The 20,706-nt window shown below is 38.8% G+C and overlaps 4 protein-coding genes across 4 annotated transcripts; 1 reads left to right on the forward strand and 3 right to left on the reverse strand.

Annotated features, from left to right (window-relative positions):
- Positions 1-1,496: 1,496 nt before the first annotated feature.
- rpl6 (ribosomal protein L6) lies at positions 1,497-4,704 on the reverse strand. Its single transcript, XM_061729518.1, has 6 exons — positions 4,533-4,704; positions 4,337-4,435; positions 3,311-3,454; positions 2,038-2,086; positions 1,774-1,958; positions 1,497-1,675 (listed from the first exon to the last, which is right to left on the reverse strand). Exons 1-6 carry the CDS (start codon positions 4,677-4,679, stop codon positions 1,523-1,525), a joined length of 777 nt encoding a protein of 258 aa, XP_061585502.1. The 5' UTR covers positions 4,680-4,704; the 3' UTR covers positions 1,497-1,522.
- A 2,455-nt stretch (positions 4,705-7,159) lies between these two features.
- On the reverse strand, positions 7,160-14,279 carry acaa2 (acetyl-CoA acyltransferase 2). The gene is made up of 10 exons (XM_061730072.1): positions 14,146-14,279; positions 11,151-11,317; positions 10,919-11,047; positions 9,853-9,969; positions 9,583-9,730; positions 9,271-9,446; positions 8,836-8,965; positions 8,655-8,725; positions 7,805-7,959; positions 7,160-7,702 (listed from the first exon to the last, which is right to left on the reverse strand). The coding sequence occupies exons 1-10, from the start codon at positions 14,159-14,161 to the stop codon at positions 7,621-7,623; spliced, it is 1,191 nt and encodes a 396-aa protein (XP_061586056.1). The 5' UTR covers positions 14,162-14,279; the 3' UTR covers positions 7,160-7,620.
- A 218-nt stretch (positions 14,280-14,497) lies between these two features.
- On the forward strand, positions 14,498-17,447 carry mrpl40 (mitochondrial ribosomal protein L40). The gene is made up of 5 exons (XM_061729520.1): positions 14,498-14,679; positions 14,863-14,946; positions 16,306-16,461; positions 16,569-16,650; positions 16,756-17,447. The coding sequence occupies exons 1-5, from the start codon at positions 14,618-14,620 to the stop codon at positions 16,981-16,983; spliced, it is 612 nt and encodes a 203-aa protein (XP_061585504.1). The 5' UTR covers positions 14,498-14,617; the 3' UTR covers positions 16,984-17,447.
- On the reverse strand, positions 17,120-20,682 carry c9h22orf39 (chromosome 9 C22orf39 homolog). The gene is made up of 3 exons (XM_061729521.1): positions 20,411-20,682; positions 18,038-18,205; positions 17,120-17,932 (listed from the first exon to the last, which is right to left on the reverse strand). Exons 1-3 carry the CDS (start codon positions 20,438-20,440, stop codon positions 17,801-17,803), a joined length of 330 nt encoding a protein of 109 aa, XP_061585505.1. The 5' UTR covers positions 20,441-20,682; the 3' UTR covers positions 17,120-17,800.
- Positions 20,683-20,706: the final 24 nt, after the last annotated feature.

Here is a 20,706-nt window from a genome sequence, read left to right on the forward strand (position 1 = left end):
TGACCACATGTGCACTAATTGTCAGAAATAGCAATAAGGTTATTCATTTCAGTGATTTTAAGTTGCTGTTAATGTGCAGTTTAATGGTCAATCGACCTCCCACAGCTCTTCCCTTAGGGTCAAGCTAAAATGGACTGAATCCAAGAAATTTAAATTATAGCAGGTTAAATTACACGTAAAATAAAATGGGTTTGCACAGGTCAAACTGGTTTGAAGATAGACTATTTTATGCCATTTTATGCTGAAAGAATAGTGTACCCATTGGAACCTGAAGATTTTGAAGGCCGTGCCAGTTAATGTCAGGCTGGTTGCCTCTCTCCCATTTCATGAACAGCCAACATCATTTAGCGCAGTGTTTCCCAACCCTGGTCCTCAAGGCCCACTGTCCTGCATGTTTTAGATGCTACCCTGCTTCAGCACACTGTGATACAAGTGACTGTGTCAACAGTTGTGCAGACCTCGATGACAAGCTAATTAGGACCGTTAATTAGAATCAGGTGTGATGAAGGGAAACATCTAAAACATGCAAGAGTTTTCCCCCGAGGACCAGGGTTGGGAAACACTGATTTAGCAGACGCTTTTATCCAAAGCAACTTGCATCCGAGAGAACAAGGAGAAATTAGGGTTAGGGGCTCTTGGTTGCCATTCTGGGGTTTGAACCTGGGACCTCCAGACCTAAGCCCTCCTCTGTAGCCACTAGACCAGTGGTCCTCAACCTTTTTCAGTGATGTACCCCCTGTGAAATATTTTCAGCCAAGTACCCCCTAACCAGTGCAAAGCACTTTTGGGTGTAAAAAAAAAAGACCTAAAACAGAGCACTGTGCCATCAGTAACTGATTTATTAAACATAAAAATATTACTGCTACGCTTCAACCACGACTCCATCGTTGGTCCAAGTGATTGACAGGTGAAGCCAGGTGATTGACAGGTTAGGTGGAACCATCCTGGTGTGGGGGATACTCTGCAGTTTTAGGATAAGTTGAATAGCCTACTCCTGAAGATAAAATTCATTATATGAATTTACTTATATTTTCCTCAATTATTTATGAAATTTATGAATATTTTTAAAGGATTTTTGCATGGATGCTACTTTTTAAATATATGTATATTTTTAAATCTCACATACGCGTACCATTTGAGAACCACTGCACTAGACTACTACTCCCCTCAATGGTTGAAACTCAACCCACCATTGCCTTGAATGTTGTGATCATGAGGAGCCATGGGCTGAAAATTAAGTTTAATTTACATTCATCTTATAAAAAAAACCTGCCATGGCTGCCTCAAGATACATTGTCATTTCTCTCAGTGGACCTAATAAGCAAAATACTTTAACTCAAAATATATTTTACTTTTTTCTGGGGCGACTTCATCTCTGGAGAATTTAACTGTAATGTTTACTTCAGATGGTTAAAAGGTGTACAACTGACTCCAACACTGAAATGAGGTGTTGCATTGTTGCAAATTCATGGTTAGGACAAATTTAAGAAACCAAATAGATGGTAGCACTCTTTATTACAAGTTAGAAAACCAGCTTGTGTGGGTAAACTCCATTAGACAGGCAGAAGGAGGAGCGCAGGTATCCTCTCAGCTGAGGTACTTTCTTGATAAGGGGCAGGAGCTCAGAATCAACAGCCTTCTGGTCTGCCTTCCTCTGCTCTGTCACCTGATACTTCTGCAAAGGGAAACCAAAATGAAAGCTATTAAGCCAAATGTCCATCTTTGAAAGATGATACTGACAGCGGTTGCAATTTCAGGTGCATCCAAGGTTACCTCTTTTTCCGTATCAAAGATCTCTCCCTCCTGGTGACGGGGCCTCCTCAGCTTCTTCTTCTTGAAATAAGCATCGTTGATGGTTTTGGGGATCTTCATGCCAGAGATGTCAACTTTCGTGTTAGTAGCAATGACAAATTTCTGGTGGGCTCTGCGCAGAGGGACTCTGTTCAAGGCCAGAGGGCCTGCAGGAGGAAGAAAAAGGTAAAAATACATTCATCTTTTAACTACACAATAAATGGATCCTGCTGTGAGAATCCTTACCAGTGACGAGCAGGAGACCACTTGAGAGCTGCTTCAGGAACACCACACGCTGAAAGAAAAAATAAATAAATGAAAATCTGCTGCAGCGGGGGTGTTCTGCAGGCAACGCTCCAATTTACTGCATAAGCTGCTACATCTAGGCTACATTTCGTTTTACACAGCACCTTCAAATATTTTATCGGAGTGGTGAGTGCAGACCGACTTCTATGGCACATAAGACAATACTTGCAAGTCTACTTTCATGGAAGGCTAGCTAGTAAAGGAAAATGCCACTTTTTCTTCCCATCAGCTGAGACACTATTTAGGTCAGCCTCAGTTCCAATTAAGTGCGTGGGTACACGTTTTTTTAATTTTTTATCCATGTTGCCTGTGAGTGATGAAGAACATCCGTAGAACTGAGGGTGGCCTGTAGTTGGGGGTCCAGCATTCAGGTTAAATCCAGAACATTTACTTTGAAAATACTGGATGCACTACTACTTTATTTTATATAATCATTTGCTAAATTGGTGTTCATTCAAGCCATCTAACATTTTTCACCATTGCCTAAGGGTAGATGATGCGTAGGTCGGTTTAAAAACGACCCACGATCACCCGACATTTTCAGTCAACCCAACCACAACTGGAACAGCACATTTTGACAAACAAAACACTCAAACCCATTTTTTTTATTTAAAAAAATGGTACATTTAATTTAACTTTGCCTCAAGGTTATATGAACAAGTGTTATGTTAATGTGCCAGTACGCACATATAGTCTATAGATGTCCGTCTGAGATTCTACAGCATAAACAAGACATCACGTCTTGCTCCAGCATTATCGCAGGACTATAGTCTATAGCCCAGACTTAAAAAGGACTGACAAATTCTTGGGTATATCTGAAATATATCGTTGCTGTTACTGGCATTTGATTTTGAAAGAAAAAAAAATGTCTTACTTCCCTCCACTAGGAATAACCATGGTGTGTCTTAACATAAAACATTGATCCATCAGACCAACAAATATGATCTGGATTCCCCATCGCCCTAAATTTTGTTTGTTTTCAATCCCCCCTCTTTAAAAGATTAAATTTGGAGCACAACAACAGCTTTTATAAAGGTTAGGTTATTTGTGATTTAGTCTGTTTACCAAATGCCACAATAATTTAAAACCTATGGCCTCCCATAACCATGGCAGTAACCAATTTCAATATTACCATTTTGAGCCTGTGTTGCCTGAGAAACTACCCAAAGATCAATACGATCATTACCAGAGATCAATCCAACATCAGATTTACCTTTCCACGGTGGCGGCCGGTGAGCAGGATGAGCACGGTTCCGGGGGTGATGGAGCTGCGCAGGTTCCTCTTGTGCTGGCTGAAGGGCTTCTTGCCGTGACTCTTCAGTTTACGGGGTACGTCTTCTGTGGGGTAGTAGCGGGGCTGCAAAGAAAATGTAATTGTTTAATTTCAAACAAAAGCAAGGAGGAAAGGCTTCATCCAGATACCATGGGCTTTCATGGTTACAGGACAGTTATCGGACTGCAGGACGGAAGCCCATTTAACTGGTTGCTTGAGAAGTCAGATCAAGGAAGACCCGATCACACTTTCAAGGGCTTCGATAAAATTTCTACGGTTGTATATCATCACATCTCACTGTACAGCCTCTGCTTAGTATTAAGTAAAACATGGAGATCAGCCTGTTTTGACTGTTCGGTGACATTTCCTGAATCATAGGCTCTGACGGACGTAGAACAGCATCGGTGTGCACAAATAAATGAGCAAAACAAGTTAATAGCACTTTTCAAGTAGCTTTCATTAGTTGTGAAAATACTTTAAGTTGCCTTTAATAGTGACATTTCATATAACATTTTAATTGGCTAGCGAGAAAATAAATATTTGACACGTCAAGAAATATTTGGTCGCCAGATTTGAGACTGCTGTGACCGAATCACTCTGTAAAACCTAACACCGATTTGGAGCCATGATTAAAAATGTCACCACAATCATTTCATGATGAGCATCCTTTATTTGCAACAGTCCAAAATCGTGTATACCAGTTAGCAAGTATTTAAAAACGACTTAAGATGCGGCCCCTTTTCTTTAAGCTTACAGATGTTTGACATTGCTATCAGCCAAAGTGTCAACACTTCAGCAACACAAATTTCCATTAGTGGTGAATATTTTCAAAAGAAACGCTATCGAGAGCAAAGGCATTTTCCTCAAAATCTTATCTTTTTAGAGGAAATACCTTCCTGCTAGTATCTGCGATGACATTTTTGCACAAAGTAAATGTAAATGCTGAAACAAAAGTTCACATATTACCATCTTGCGCAGTTTAACAACACGAGTGCCTCCATTCTTGTCTCCTCCAACAGTTTTCACAACCGTGTACTGGGGTTTGGCCTTGAGCTTTTTCTCGATCTGAAACGGAAGCAAATCATTTAACATAAACACAAGTTACACACAACCAGATCTCTTCGATCGTTGACTTCATTGAATGTAACAAGCTCGGCCTCACCTTGGTGTCAGTGGTCTTGGACTTCCTTTTGTACATGGCCCTGCGAGCAAACATAGCAGAGCGGGAGTACCGGCCGATGCCCCGGGCCAGAACCGGGTTCCGGCTCCCGTGCTTCCTCTTGGCAGACTTCTTGTCTCCCTCTGCCATCTGACAAAAAACAAAAAAACATGTTTGTATAGACACTAAAACAATTATTACATTAAGTACTTTTGTAGGATCTTAAGATGTTTATTTTTTCCAACCATTGATAGGAAGTATTACACTTGAACAGGACTTGTACATTATATAATTTATCATTTATAAAATCCGTTATGAAAGACATGTTCACCTCTTAACACATCAGCAGAGAATTAAAATCTGTAAAATAACTTGGTGCACCAGCAAAAACAGTGCGATTCAAAGAAACTCCATCAAGTTGAGGCAGGGTTGCCACCCATCCCTTGAAATACAGAATTGTTCCGTAATTGGGAATTAGAAGTTGCGTTCCGTATTGAACCAATACAGACATATAATGCTCTTATTTATGTCATAATATACAGCTGAAGGTCAGAAAATTTGAATATATTGCAAAACTTCATTTGTAGTAAATTCAACTTAAAGGTGAAACAAATATATTATTTCCCACTACATTCAAAGTGAGATATTTCAAGCCTTTATTTGTTATAATGTTGGTGATTACGGCTCACAGTTTATGAAAACCCTAAATAAAAAATCTCAAAATTAAAATATATTATGAAATCAATAAACAATTCAATCAAAATGATAAAGGTTTAACATATCTTGCTTTGCCTGTAATGACACTATTTAATATACATGTATTAGTTTCACCTTTTAAGTTGAATTATTAAAATAAATTAACTTTTACACCATATTCTTCACCTGTAGACTATATTCTACATCTTGACTGATGTGGACATACATAGCATAGGAGGCTATTTTCAGTTGCTAGTGTGGTTGGCTGTCTGTACAGTCATGCAAGTTCAACGCTATTAAAGCACTTATATTTCTGAAAGGTGGCAACCCTAAGTTGAGGAATCAAGTGCCAACTACCCCAGCATTAATTAGATATATTATCATAATTGTGCTCCTGTGCAAATTAAAAAAAAAACACCTATTCAGTGCAGAACATCCACCAAACATTCATTTATGTCTCATCCACCACGGGCAGCATGACGGCGGCTACAGCTAGCAGACTTAGCTGTCTGGAACCTTGTCGTGATCATTTATACTTTATATCAAAAATAACCACACGAGCTGTTTGACAACTGACCCACACTTAAAGGTAAACTCCAGCCCTACAGGACAGACACGTGCTGCTAAACCCGGTACCATTATGAGCTGAATGAAGCCGCCCGGAGGCCCGGAGCTACCGACGCACACAACTGCTCAGCGTTTAAATACTTATGGCTAAATCGAGGTAATAATGGTATCTAACGCGTCGTATACACATGCAGTTTCATCTCATTACATTTGGGTGCATCATTTTTTATTCTCTAAGGCAGATGAAAACAGATTTTAACTCCAACAGGAACACGAAGGCAAGCCTGTCTTACCTTTGCTATGAAAAAAAGACCGACATCCGGGGATGTTACGTTTATAAGGACGCCGGCCGGTGACGTTGACGTCAGTGCGTCGCATTTCGAGGGTATGCTGGGTCTTGTAGTCCAATCGATTTATAATACATCCATGAGTCCAATCAACGGCAGGGACACTGTCACTTGATTTTGTGAATTATTCTTTTCAAACCTTGGTGTTAACGTGATTTTATTTACCCAGTAAATGAGGAGACATAAAAAAGAGAAATATATGTTGAAAGTTTTTTTTTTCAATTGAATAAAATGTTAACGTTTAACATAAGAGCAATGAAACCACTATGGTTTTATGTTAATTAAGACTAATCTTTTATTGACTTACTCCAAAGCAAAAGTTGTCATTATGGATAACTTGAACCATATATCATATTTATATTGGTGCTCATTCTCAAGTGGTACCCTGGGTCATGATAATCAAAGTCCAGAAGTAAGAATAAAGTCCAGCAGCTTTAAAGCTTTAAATACCATCTTATGAGGAGATGCATATTTATTTGTTATAACAGCTCAGCTAAATATGCACAAGAACCAGCAACTGAGCTGTGTAACTAAATGAGGCACTAATAGCAAATTTATTGGATTTTTTTTCCCCAACAGAAATATTCAATATAAAATATTGCTTTTGAGATTATTTTCAAAATGATCATTATAATGTCTGCCAATGCATTTACATCCATCACTATGGTCCCACAGAACAAAATAAAAAAGTTTTCTCGAACAAGGATATTTTTCATGGATACTCAATAAATGTTACGCCGTTATTGGACAAGATTACTCTACTATGTTTATACAAGACCGACTAGATATTAATGAGTTACAAAGTGGAGATTAGAATATTTTTCCCTACATTTTTTTTTAATCATTTTGCAGGTAAAGCTTTTGCGTTTTGGCCATTGTTATATTTTCCTGAATATCAACAACAATCAGTGATAACAGAATAAAGTTCTCATAACTAGCTAAATTAAGCATTTCAATAATGATTACAAAGTACACAAAATCATTTGAAAACATGAAATGAAGACATCAAAAACACAACCATTGATTTTTTAAAACTATTATTTATTCTTGCTTTTTTGACACAGAAGTACAAAATCAGTTGGTGCAGGTTGGTGCATGCTCTGGCAACACTGGAGTGATCAATAGCATTTAAGGCAAATGGTTTATTGCAATAATAATGTGACACAAGCTAACCTCAATGACTGTATTTTAGGCACATACATAATAACCATCTTACAGACAACGCAGGTTAGACTCAATGTTCTCCAAGTATCTTTCGTCCTTTCTGAGGCATAAATAGTTGGTGGTTAAATCAACCAATAGAAATCACATCAAAAGAGAGTCAACGGCAAAAGGGAGGTTTCTTTTTCCCGTTACAGTACTGTTACATGTCTGAAAAAAGCCTTGTGGCATTCATCAACGATATTTCATTTAATGCGAGTGGTCGTTGAGTGCAGGACATTCTTTTAGAGGAACCCGTCAGCAACCGGCAGCCTTGTACGTCAGCACTTTTCGATGATGATGGCAATGCCTTGACCTCCGCCAATGCAGGCAGAGCCAACGGCATACTTGCCTCCTCGTCGCCTGCCAGAAACAGAATTTGTCATTGAAAGCAGTTTACAGTGCAGATATTTGCAGTGATGTAACTCACTGTACGTGTACCGTAATAGCTGGCGACCCGTTTACCTGAGCTCGTGGACCAGGTGAGAGGTGATACGCGCTCCAGACGCACCAAGAGGATGACCGATGGCAATGGCTCCACCATTGACGTTGCTTTTTTCTGGGTCCAGACCAAGGGCCTTGGCAACGGCCAAGTATTGAGAACCAAAAGCCTCGTTCACCTGAGCGGAGTAGCAGACATTAAGTCTTGAGAAACTGAATAAAGCCAAACATAAAATTCAACATCTTACCATACAACACTTATCTGAAGTCCACAGTTACTAGAAGTTGCATGTGAAACCAAAAGAGATAAAATTATACTAACTATCAAAGCACTTTATACCTCTACTCTGCACTTTATAGCTGTGACACTTTACATAGACACTTGCACTTTACTTTAGCCTGCTGCTATAACTTATAACAATAACTTATAAACTATAAACTAATTAATGTAAAATTACTATGAAATGTGTTATATGGTTGGTTGTATTATTGTGGTATTGGTTATATTATTGTACTATTGTATTTTTTTTAACTGAACATTGTATTGCTCTCAAACTTGCTTGTTTATATATTCTAGCCGGGGGGACTGCCAATGGGAATTAGCCAATAGGCTACATTTGGGTGCATCTGCTTTTATATTGTAAATGCATAATGATGTGCACTGTCCCTCCTTACCAAATAAAATAAATTGAAATTGAAATTGAAAAGATAAAAATTGTTATGATTCCTTAGTGAGAAAGTTTGTATACGTTTGTTTTAAGTGTTATGTATTCTATTCTTTTATTATGTTTTCTAAATGTAAGGAGTATTTTTTTTTCTTACATTAAGACATAATAAATTCACTTTTTTTACTACTTTGAATCTGATAACAAACCTCCACGAGATCCATGTCCTTGAGAGACAGACCGGCTCTTTTAAGAGCTCCTGTAATGGCTGGGACTGGTCCTAAAGTAGTAAAGGGAAAACAGAATTGCTTAGTAAAATAAACAATGTTCATGTTTATTTCATCATTTGTTCCCTTTATTTGAACTCCTCTGTGACGGTGTGTCACCCACCAATTCCCATAATGCTCGGGTCGCATCCGGACACTTGATAAGCCACGATTCTGGCCAGCGGAGTGAGCTTGTGCTGTTTAAGAGCGTCTTCACTTGCGATCACGAGAGCAGCGGCACCATCAGAGACACCCTGCAGATCGAGAATAAACTTCAGGAAGAGTTGGCGGCTTCTCATGAACTCTATTTCACCGTCTATTCCCACCTGTACCTGGCTACATATAATAATATATAATCATATGTCTTAAAATGAGACTTTACCGAGCACCACAAAAATGCATGAGAGGTTTGAATAAAATGTACACTGGATACTTTACGTTCTTCATATAACAAGTGCTGACCATTCAAGATGAGGATTTTGACATGTCTTTTATGGACTGACTTTCTCAGACTTAGGTTAAGTTCTGAATGTGAAAAGCAGGCAGCACAGAAACCCACCGAAGCATTTGCAGCGGTGACAGTCCCTCCCTTCTTAAAGACCGGAGGCAGTTTGGCCATCTGCTCAAGCGTGGTCTGAGGTCGAGGGTGTTCATCCTGAGCCATTGGCACTTTTCCTTTTTTAGCCTTCACCTCAATGGGAGCGATTTCAGCGGTGTAGTGACCACCTTCATGAGCTGAATAAACAAAAAAGTTGTAGATGATAAAGTGGGCAGCATATTCGTACCTGTAGAAATGACTTAAAATACTTGTAATTACACAAATAAAAATATGTTAAAAGACCAAAAACACAAAAAGCAGCATCCCGCTCACCTGCCTTCCACCTCTGTTGCGTCTGGTGTGCGTAGTTGTCGCAGTCCTGCCGTGTGATCTCATATTTCTCTGCCAGGTTTTCTGCTGTGATGCCCATCGGGATCTTTATGTGCAAGTCAGTCAGACCGGCCCACAAAGTGTCCTCTAGCTGTCAGTCAGATGATGACAGGTTTGCATTTACAGATTAATGACAACCTTGTCTTTCTGCTCATCACGTGACTTTAAATGCACATATGCTTTCATATCAGAAAGTAGGGGGAAAAAGCGAACCTTAAGATCAAAACCAAACTTTGTACCAAAGCGGACGTTGCGAACAGCGTAGGGGGCCTGGCTCATACTCTCTGAGCCTCCACACAGGACCACCTCCGACTCCTTCAGGCAAATCTCCTGCAAACACACCAGGTGATCACACGCTTTTATTTCGGGCCGAAAGGCAAAAAAGTAAGCCGGACTCAATAATTGGGAAATATTGTTGTTTTGTTTTTTTTGCTGATGATTTTTGGTGCTTATTTTTTCTGGACGCATAACACCTGTTAGATTTACAGTATTTTCTTATTGAAGGCAGTGTTGCAATTTGGCTGTGTTTTAGAAAAACACCAGCTCACTCCTCTATCCAATATTGCTGATGCAGTGTGTTGATGGAAGTTAGTACTAACTTTAAAGAGTTGTAACAGAAATACAAATACAACCCGGGTGTGTGCCAAATATAACCTCTTGAGACCCGAGCTTTGGTTTTACTTGCATTTTATATTTGTTTTAGCTAATAAAGCTAATTTTGGTATTAACTATGACATTTATTTGCAGTATGTTTTATATGCAATATATAAAGTACCATTCAGAAATGTGGACACATCTACCCATTAAAGTTGAATGAGTATGCATGCCCAAACAGTTTACTGGTACAATATTACACATGTGTTGTTATACACATATACATTTATAAATGCCATTTTAAGTAACACCTGTCTCTTAAGATACCACCAGATAGCAGTCTTAAGTGTCCACATTTGTCTACGACAGGTTCCAGGTAAATTTTATGTTGCAAAGAACCAAAACTGGGATGACCACAGATTTCAGGTCTCAGGAGGATAAGTAGACAACATTATGTGTAATATGACATCATATTGGCAATTGTGTATTCTGGTTACTGTACTACTGTGACTGGTGTTGAATGTGCAATTTTTCTTGGCTTACAAAAGTTAACTTAACTCCCAAACATCCATGGATCCAATATTGACACCTGCTTATACCATTTAAGGGTCACAGGTGTTGCTGATCATTTGTATTGAAATAGATTAGTACATATACAACATGTTTTTCCTGACAGATTGCTTACATGAGCACCATTGATGATGGCCTGGAACCCAGAGCCGCACAGTCTGTTCACGGTGAGGGCAGGTACCGGGATGGGAACGCCACACCTCAGACCTACGTGACGAGCGATGTATGGGGCATCAGCTGAGCTCTGAAACAGACGAAAGATAAGTAGACGTTATAAGAGCGGGAACAGAACCAGAACACAATTAATTTCAATGGATTTTCCTGGTGATCGGAGCCTAGTGAAGCACCTGCATAACGTTTCCCATGATGACACTGTTCACCAGCTCTGGGGCCACACCGCCTGCAGCGAGGGCGGCTTTGGCTGCATGTTCAGCCAGGTCTGTGGCGCTGTGGTCCTTCAGCACACCACCATAAGTACCAAAGGGAGTGCGCTTGGCTGCCACAATAAATACACCTGTGAAGACAAGCAGAGTTTTAGAAAACCAACAATGTAAGTTCTCAGATTTCCTAGCTGGTTTATTGATCAGTACAGACAGCCATCATAGTGGGTGAATTTAACATTCATATAGATGTTGACAGCGAAGTTAGCTTTTAATTTTCGGGCATCTGCAAAAAATAAACGAAGCGTCTAAATTCAGATAAAACAGAGGTTATTGTTTTTGCTCCCAAAAACCGTAGGAAGGGATAAGATGGTGTTGCGATGGCCTCCAGTACTACCGTATGAAACTTTGGTGTTATTTTCAATCAGGATTTGTCATTTACACATCGTATTATTCAAGTTTGTAAGACAGCATTTTTCATCTCTGTAATATTGCAAATATTAGGAGCATCCTCTCGCAGAGTGATGCAGAAAAACTAATTCACGCGTTTGTATCTTCTATACAACTAGACAGACACTAAACAGACTAGATTACTGTAATGTATTACTAGCAGGGTGTCCAGGTCATTCTCTGAATAACCTCCAGCTGATCCAACATGCAGCAGTGCGAGCGCTGTCAGGAATCAGCAAGATAGATCCCATATCTCCTGTGTTAGCCTCACTTCATTGGCTCCCCGTAAAAATTATTACTGTGTACTGTGTAAAAAGTACAAAATGGCCTTTTGAGCTCCTACCTTGCTTTTCTCTGATTTCAGATGCAAATATTGATATTCAGTAACTTGGATAAATGTATTGTTTTAAGGCACTGGAACCTGCTGGAGTTTTGTGAGGGTTCATTTTGGACACGATTTTACAGCTCCATAGTCAAATGCATAAATTAAAAAAAATAATTTTGTATGCGGTCGACTGTAACTTCTAGAAAATTGGAATCAAAATAATTTGAGAAAATTGCAATTGGTGCCTCTCCAATAACAATCCTTGTCCCAAATGAAGATTAGATTAGATTAGATTAAACTTTATTATTATTGCACATGTTAAGGTACAGGGCAATGGAATGCAGTTAGCATCTAACCGGAAGGGCTTGTGCAGTGAAATAAACACAGTGTACAGCATATACACATATATATATATATATATATAGGTATGTATGTACACAGTGCATATTAATAAATACTGTTGTTATGAGGTGCGGGTCAGACATGAATGAGTGAAAGTATATATTATAAACAGATTATAAACAGATGAGAGGTGATTATATGATTTACAACAGATTTGAGTTACAGTATGTACATGGGTGATTGCAGCATTCCCAGTGTGGAAGTATTTACAGTAGTGCGAGCAGGTAGTTGGTAAAAAAGTCGAGTGCAATTATATTATGTACAGATGTGCAGAATAGTGCAAAGAGTTAGTGGGTACTAGCCCCGTTCACTTCTGGGGGGGTGGAGGGGTGGGGGGGTGAGGGGCCTGGGGGGGCAGAGTTCAGCAGGGAGACAGCTGTGGGAAGAAGCTGTTCCTGAACCTGGTGGTTCATGTGCGGAGACTCCTGTAGCGTCTCCCAGAGGGCAGGAGGGCAAACAGTCTGTGTGCTGGGTGGTAGGAGTGAGTCCTTAATGAAGCACGTTAATTCTATTATTGATCACCCTGACCTGCCAGGAATTGACCATTAACAACTATTATGGCACCATCTAGTTATTCATCATGGCTTACCGAAGAACAACCCACTACTGGTACAGAGTTAGTTCTCTAGAAGTATGTGCCTTTTAGTTTCCTATCAGTGAACTGACTGTCCTGTGGTACTTATCGGGGAGAACAGGATGCCTCGACCTGCACTGAGGGCTTGTTTCGCGTTTGACAAACATTGTAGTGACACCTGGCTCGTGAAGTGTTTCTTTTGTAATGTTCTGACTTTTGTGACTCAGTTTACTAACGTGAACATTCGATAAAACACAAAGTGAGCCAATTTAAGTTGTTCTTTTTTCTATTTTATTTATCCACATTGTACTATGGCAATCACAATTATAAATTAAAGTTTCTACTACTTTAATGGTCCCTTTATTAAAATGTGGACAATGATGTGCAGTGCTGCATTGGAACGTTGATGTCAAAATATCTTCAACAGTTTGATTATGTGATAATGAAATACTGTACATTATCCTGCAAATGTGACATTTGATCACGATTCATATGGTTACTTTGCTACTTTTGCCTATCTTCTCTTCTTTTTGATCGATATTTGGGTAAGGGTACAGAATTAAAGACATAGTTCAGAAATGTGTTTCTACAACAGAAAATTACACAAAATGAAATAAGATCATAAGATCATAAATATGGATTTAGACCCTTTGTAATAACACGTTATATGCAAGTGTTGATAAAATGACTTAATTTTTAAAATAGAATTAAAAAAACGTATTCTTTTCAAATAAATTATGGTACTCGAGATTTTGAGGTTGTGTTCACTGTTTTTCAGAAATGTGAATATTTGCAATGTGATTCTTTATATAATACAAACTGACTGCACCTCATGAGTACTTTATCAGATACTTAGCTCCAATGAAAGGTTAGATAGATGGAGCACAAACTATGAAATCTCATAGAAAGTGTTTATATCACTGAAGGGGAAAGGAACATATGGTGTCCTCAAAGATGTTTCTATGATCTCGAGAACACCTGATCACCTTTCACCTACATATTGCAGTGGCGTGTTCAACGAAGGCTTTACACTATCCTGCTGTTTCAACTTGTAAAACTGATTTTACATAGTTGACATCGAGTTTAAACCCTAAAACATTATGCTCTGCATTAAGACGCCCCTCAAACCTAACATATTGATGTCCAATGTTGCATATCCTCACTGTGAGGCGAACCTTTGTTAAATAATGACCCAGAAGGTGTGTGTTTACCTCTTATAAGTGCCATGGCGATGCTTCAACAACCCAACAAAGTCAGAGGTTTAGATGAATCTCCTGCAGGTTCTGCAGCTCCGTGGTCAGATCAGATGTGGCTCAGCTGCGACCTCTCCCCCAGAAACTCCAGGGAAACTTTTACTCCCTCAGGTAGATTCGATGATAGTGATTTCAGGGGTTATTAGAGTGTAAATAATTCTTAACATTAGTCTGAATTCTTAAGGTTAATGTTCTGCAGGAATATCTTAGATTTGGTTGCTTTTTAGTAAAGCGATGTTTTTTTTTGCACTTTAAAAATACACGAAAATGCGGCTGCTAAAGCGCGGCAGGGTGCTTGTTTAGCACGTCATGTTCGTGCGCCGTGTGTCTGCTGCTGTCACGGAGGGGACACTTGGGGCTGCACGCCAACATATTTATCGTTTATAGCCCAGAATATGAGTGCAAAGTAAAACAAAAGTGTGGTGGAGACATGTCTTTGGCGTTTGCACGCTCATTCTGTGGGATTGTATCCCGACAGACGGTTGGGTCACGGTGAGTGCAGCTCGCCCAGCTAAGGTTATAGGGTTGTGTATTATGTGGTTATGCTTATAAAACCTCCATTATACAGAGAGAAAATACTTCTGATTCGATCCCACAGCTGATTTATACTCTTCAAAGCTCAAGTAAGGGGCATGTCTGACCTGTAGGGTTTTTTTTCTTGTGTATTATTTTCAGTGTGCTGTTGGGAGAGCATCATCATGCCGCTCAGAGTCTGTGGTTCGCACCAGTGATGGCGATAAAAACATCTGCTGCCCTCAGGTACGATCACACACGCTCCAGCAGAACACGCAGGACCATGCCAGTGGTAATATACCGACCTTGCTTTCAAAGAAATAGCAATCCTTTGCTAAATGTGGCGTGTTACACCCTTTTATTTCTGATTTTTGTGACCTTGAGGTGAAAATCACAGCAACACGGGGGTAAAAAGAGCCCCAATATCATGATTTTATAATTAAAACACAACCAATAAACAATTAAACAGAACTGGAGATTCACCTATCCAGTTTTGAAGTGTATGATTCTGATATATATTGATCAGCAAAAGTGATTTTGATATCAGTGGTTTGGAGTTGTTGTGGTTTTGCTATAAAAGTGCAAAACAAATAGAAAATAATAAGCCTCTCCATTATCCATCCCTTAAGAAAAAATAAAAATGGTGATACTTCATCCAACAAGGGTGAATCAAATAAGATTGTCAACTGTAATCACCTAAAGGTTTGAATTTAACCGTGTAATGCCTAATGCATAAATAAATTCTCATGAAAATGTTCATGAAACTGTGTTTAAACTTGCTTTTGAAATGTGTTTTGATTGCTCTTGCTTCCCGTACGTAATACTTTGTGTGTGTGTGTGTGTGTGTGTGTGTGTGTGTGTGTGTGTGTGTGTGTGTGTGTGTGTGTGTGTGTGTGTGTGTGTGTGTGTGTGTGTGTGTGTGTGTGTGTGTGTGTGTGTGTGTGTGACTGTATAGTCATAATACTGTAGTCAAGGTTAAGTTAAACTTTGTTCAGCTTGCTGTTGTATACATTCAAAGCGAATCTAAAAGCACAACGAAGTTGCTGTCCAAGTGAAGAACTTTAAAATGATAAATGTCAGTTTGTTCACTTTCAGATCAGTTTTGGCATCCAAGATTATAATTTTTTCCAATCATAATCCAATATTCAACCAAGAACCAGTAAACCACGCCTGCCTGAAGCGTCTGAACCAGTCCCAGAAGTGTTCAGTTCTTCGGCTGTTGAGCAAATATTAATCAAATATATTATTAGCCAGAAACAAGTGATTCTAACATGAAATTAATTAACTTCACAAGTGGAGTCAGTGTGCATGTCTCTTAGAGAACAACAAAGAATACATATCTAAATTGTATCTATTACATTATTTCTGTGATAGAGGTGAAATCAATTGGATTCATTTCACACCCCTAAGATCTAACATTCATGGCACTCTCTTTTACTAACAGCACCTCGGAAACTCTGGATGTTTTGAATTCCGCTAATAATAAAAAAAAATAATGGTAAAACCTATTTAATTATGAACAATGAGGGTATATTAAGCCAAAGGTTTTATTTCTATCTTTTGATTAAATGTGCTCATGCAGAGCTATGATTTATGTTGTTCCAGAGCTGAACCAAAAAAGAAGAAAAAAGTCGATCCAAGGAGGGAGCACATGATGAGAGAGCGGTTGAGAAAAAGGCTGAAGAAGCTGGAGAAAGTTCCACCTGAGCTTATCCCCATAGAGGACTTCATCATTCCAGTCAAATGCCTGGATGAAACCAGGTGCAGCTCATTATCAGTGTTTGGAAATGTCATTTAACTTATTCTGGGTTAGATTTTGCATCGGTGGCCTTGTGTAATTAATGGGTGTTAATTATCTTCTAACAAAGGCGGCGTTCTCCTGCAAGGCTATCATTTGAAGAAAGCGAGAGTCGAGCTCTGCTGCTGAAGGAATGGAATCGATACAAAGAGGTTATCATTCGACTAATACTCCTTCTTTAATATGATATTTTATATAGAATCCTTGTCTTTCCATCATATACAGTTAGAGAGATACATTTGTCTTTATTGTTGCAGAAGCAGCACAAGGCTGAAAAAGAGGCTGTTGAACTTGCTTTGGAGGCTCAGAGGGAGGCTCTGGAGGAGCTGAAGTTGGAGTCTGAGGAGCTGTACCAGGCGGCGCTGAAGCCTGACCCTCTGCTTTTCCCTTTCACTCACGATGGTCCTTCCAACACACCACCAATACAAAATTATGACGCCCCTGATGGGAAATATAACGATATCACTAAGGTGTACACACAGTGATGGATGGAGAACAGTTGTAGGTGGGGCTTCTGTGTAGTATTTGAGTTTGAACCCAAATCAGTGTGTCAGATGTTGTCTTTTTTTTTTCTCCAAGCATACTGGAGCATCATCAGTAATGAATTTCACACTCAACAGATCTTGTGAAAACATTTATGAAGCTTTGAGTTTTTTCCTCATTTACACTTTTTTTTTAAAATGGGAAAAAAGGAAGTTGAAAATAAAAATGTACATTTTTATTAAAAAAAAATCTGTCTGTTCTGAACTGTTCCAACATTCTTATTTAGGATCAATTCATTGAATGTATTAATTCAAAGGTGCATAACAAAAGCATCAAGAAGAGCATATTTACCAGTTGACAAGGATGAAAGATGCTGACTTGCATCAGTCAATTTTATTTTTTCATGTACATAAAGTGTATAAAGTATTCTAGAGCATCTTAAAATTAAAACCATAGGAAAACAAAGCATAACAGATCTCTTATTAAATGGGTATGTATGGGTAAATGGGTAAAGATAGTAACTAAACTGATTTTCAATGAGTGTTAGTTTAGTCAGCCTTTGAATTTCAGTTTCTCCAGCAGAATTTATGACACTTGCTTCAGAAAAATCCTGTTATTTACTGGTTGCAAAGATGTCATACTCTTCACCGTCCACCAGATGCTCCCAACACGTTATACTGAGCATGCTGAACATATCAGTTTACACATAGTAACTGACTAAATCCTGGGATGGCAGTGAGCCGGCGTGGCTCTAATGGATGTTGTGCCCTTGAAGTTAAATAGCGTATCCTCTGAGTGAAGCAGGGTGGTGGCCACAATTCAAGAGTCCTGTGGCTTTTCCTGGTTCAGGGGCATGTACCAGTCCTTAGGAGGCTCCTGCCTCAGTTTCCACACTGGGGTGAAGTTTTTTTGCTCCGTCACCCGATTCCTCTCACTTTTCAGTAGTGCTTCCTGTGATAGAAATACAAAAAGGATTCATAACAATATTCAAACTGGGGTGGGGGTGTCGATAAGATAAATGTTGAAGTCTGTTAATGTGATTTCCTGCAGTTTTACCTTGGCTTCTGTGCTCTTGTGTTTCTCCCACTGCCTGCAGTTACCGTAGTCCTCTTGCCACTGCTGGCAGGTTGGAGCCGTACCGTGGGCATAGTAGTGGTGGAAACGATTTTTAAAACTTTTGCAGAGCTTGAACTCACTCCAGTAGTCATCACATGCTCTTGGTAGCTGCATGGACAAAGAATATTCAATATAACAGACATTTAAAATGTGGACACCTGTTTTATTTCCAGTAAACTGACAACACTTTCTTTATCTCCCTGATTACTTCTTTACTTAAATTTCAACAATACAGCAGAAAATGCTTTAAGGGAAGAGGTTCTGTTAACATGATCAAAAGACTATTTTCAAGCAACTAATTGATATAGCAGCTGTTGCCAGCTAGTAAAAACATTTTATATATATATATATATATATATATATATATATATATATATATATATATATATATGCCAGTGTCTAAATAGGCTTTTTCGTTGTCTTAGTAGCAAAGTAGTAGATACATTACTATATTTAAGTATTTGATTATATATCGTAATCATATCACTCAGCGCTACAAGGAAATGTAATGACTGGACCCCAGGGCAACGGAAAAGGGTCACAAGATCTGATGAATCCAGATTTACCCTGTATCAGACCATCCAAATGCTGGTATATACTGTACATTCTTCAGGTCATGAATGAATGTATAAAAAGCTAAAAGGCTTAGACCAAGGCAATTGAACTTTTTTTTTCTTTGTTCTTCGAGATGTTTCACCTTACACCCACAAAGCATCCTTTAGTTCCTCAAATGACGATGCTTTTTTCCCAAGCCTTTGGTAGATCAGAGTAAGGAAAGTGACGCATATATCCATCTCTTAGTGCCGGTTGTGCAAACCTCTAGGTGAAGTGTTATGATTATGACAATTAGTCAGCTGAAGTTCACACAACCTCATGTCAACATACACTAGATTAGCTGGTGAATATACTAATCGACCTGGTTTCGCTATCATTTTGTCTTCCTTGTTTTCAAGGGCATTTTTCTAGATGCCACAATTGATTGTGCTTAAATTGTGGAACAGTCGTTCAGGGAATATGAGGCAAATGGATCAGCTGGAGTCAGAAACTTAAACCTATAAAAGATGGATGGATGTAATGGAGAAGACTTTATGCACCTTTCACTCTCTCATAACCAGTACTCGAGTTGTAAAAAAAAAAAAAAATCAGGGGGGATGGTGGATTTTATCATATGGGGACAGATAATTTGTGGTGATTACAAATAATATAATATATTACAAATAATAGCACTGACCAAAACACCTGCAGAAATACTGCAGGAATGACATAGAAGCAGTTAAATGCAGCCTTCAGTAAGCTTTAAATATCCACTGGGCTTACATCAAATACATCAAAACACAACAATAAAACTTTATATAGAACTTATCAATATGACTGTCCTTCACAGGATAAGTAAAATGGATCACTGCAAAAACTCAAAATCTTAACAAGAATATTTGTCTTATTTCTAGTTAAAATGTCTCATTTTAGTAAGAAAAATCTCATTACACTTAAAAGAAGACTCATCACTGGAAAAAAAAAAAAAATTTCACCTGTTTCAAGTAGATTTTCACTTAAAATAAGTAGAAAAATCTGCCAGTGGAACAAGATTTTTTTGCTTGGATTGAGAAGATAAATCTTGTCCCACTGGCAGATTTTTCTACTCATTTAAAGTGAAAATGTACTTGAAACAGGTGAAAATTGTCAAATGTTATTTTTCTGGTAATGACTCTAAATGTTGAAATAGCAGTAAAACCACATTAATTGATGAAATGACATAAGGGATGGAAAGGGGGGGTGGAGGTTTTACAGGGGGGATGATTTGGACCGTTTTTATTTCAGGAGGGGATGCCATCCCCCCTCAACTCCAATACTGCCCATAACCCGTACATGGAAATAAACCTGGTGACATTCAGCGGAGCTTTGCCTCGGTGACTGTAATGGTAATGAAGGTAATGAAAGGTGACGCTGCCTCAGATAAATATCACAATGTGACTGGTTTTGTTTTGTTTTGGTAGACAACGTACGTCCTCATACCTGATTAACATCAGTAGTTCACTTACAAATTCAGTTTATTTCGTCAGGCGTTAAATCAAAAGCCTTACAAGTGATTCACACATGTATCCGGGAAAGGTTTAAACGATACTGGATAGTTAACCAGTAGTCACGTGATCGACACCTCTTCACACAGCGGAAGCTAATGACCTTGCTGAGCAATTCATTAAGATACGGCATTCTTTTGGTTCAGTCGGCAGATGCAAAAGTAAAAACAACCTTCAAATAGATAATGGCACGTTATAAATGTGGTAATCACTACAACATTTGTGTGTAAATTACCCTCCAAGCTGCTTCTGGCCGCCGGTCCATCGCTAGCCGCTTTCGCGCTAGCAGAACCAACGCTTCCGGTTAAAAGTCCTTTCACAATAACAGCATCAATATACTCCACAGCTCTTACTCTGAAACCCCCCAAATACCAAATCCTGCCAAAATACATTTTAACAAAAATGGACACTTCTTCTCAGCTATGGGATAATGGAAACTGCATTCATTTAAAATAAAACATAATTGGCATTCGTTCTGCTGCTATTACTAGTCATTTTTATCCTCACTATCACACTTTAATTATACTGAAA

The sequence above is a fragment of the Cololabis saira genome, chromosome 9, assembly GCF_033807715.1.
Source record: "Cololabis saira isolate AMF1-May2022 chromosome 9, fColSai1.1, whole genome shotgun sequence".
NCBI lineage: Eukaryota > Metazoa > Chordata > Actinopteri > Beloniformes > Belonidae > Cololabis > Cololabis saira.

Bases quoted from the DNA above. Each gene is read 5' to 3' on its own strand.
- mrpl40 (XM_061729520.1), top strand. From the start codon at position 14,618: ATGTCTTTGGCGTTTGCACGCTCATTCTGTGGGATTGTATCCCGACAG. The intron at 14,947-16,305 runs GTACGATCACAC...ATGTTGTTCCAG, and splicing joins AAAACATCTGCTGCCCTCAG to AGCTGAACCAAAAAAGAAGA. The intron at 16,462-16,568 runs GTGCAGCTCATT...CTTCTAACAAAG, and splicing joins AAATGCCTGGATGAAACCAG to GCGGCGTTCTCCTGCAAGGC.
- rpl6 (XM_061729518.1), bottom strand. From the start codon at position 4,679: ATGGCAGAGGGAGACAAGAAGTCTGCCAAGAGGAAGCACGGGAGCCGG. The intron at 3,455-4,336 runs GTAATATGTGAA...TTTTCTTTGCAG, and splicing joins TTGTTAAACTGCGCAAGATG to CCCCGCTACTACCCCACAGA. The intron at 1,676-1,773 runs GTAACCTTGGAT...TTCCCTTTGCAG, and splicing joins TCTTTGATACGGAAAAAGAG to AAGTATCAGGTGACAGAGCA.
- acaa2 (XM_061730072.1), bottom strand. The intron at 11,048-11,150 runs GTGCTTCACTAG...CGTCTGTTTCAG, and splicing joins TCATGGGAAACGTTATGCAG to AGCTCAGCTGATGCCCCATA. The intron at 8,966-9,270 runs GTGGGTTTCTGT...CTCGATCTGCAG, and splicing joins TCACCGCTGCAAATGCTTCG to GGTGTCTCTGATGGTGCCGC.
- c9h22orf39 (XM_061729521.1), bottom strand. From the start codon at position 20,440: ATGGACCGGCGGCCAGAAGCAGCTTGGAGG. The intron at 18,206-20,410 runs GTAATTTACACA...TTGTCCATGCAG, and splicing joins GGCCAGAAGCAGCTTGGAGG to CTACCAAGAGCATGTGATGA. The intron at 17,933-18,037 runs GTAAAACTGCAG...TTTCTATCACAG, and splicing joins ACAAGAGCACAGAAGCCAAG to GAAGCACTACTGAAAAGTGA.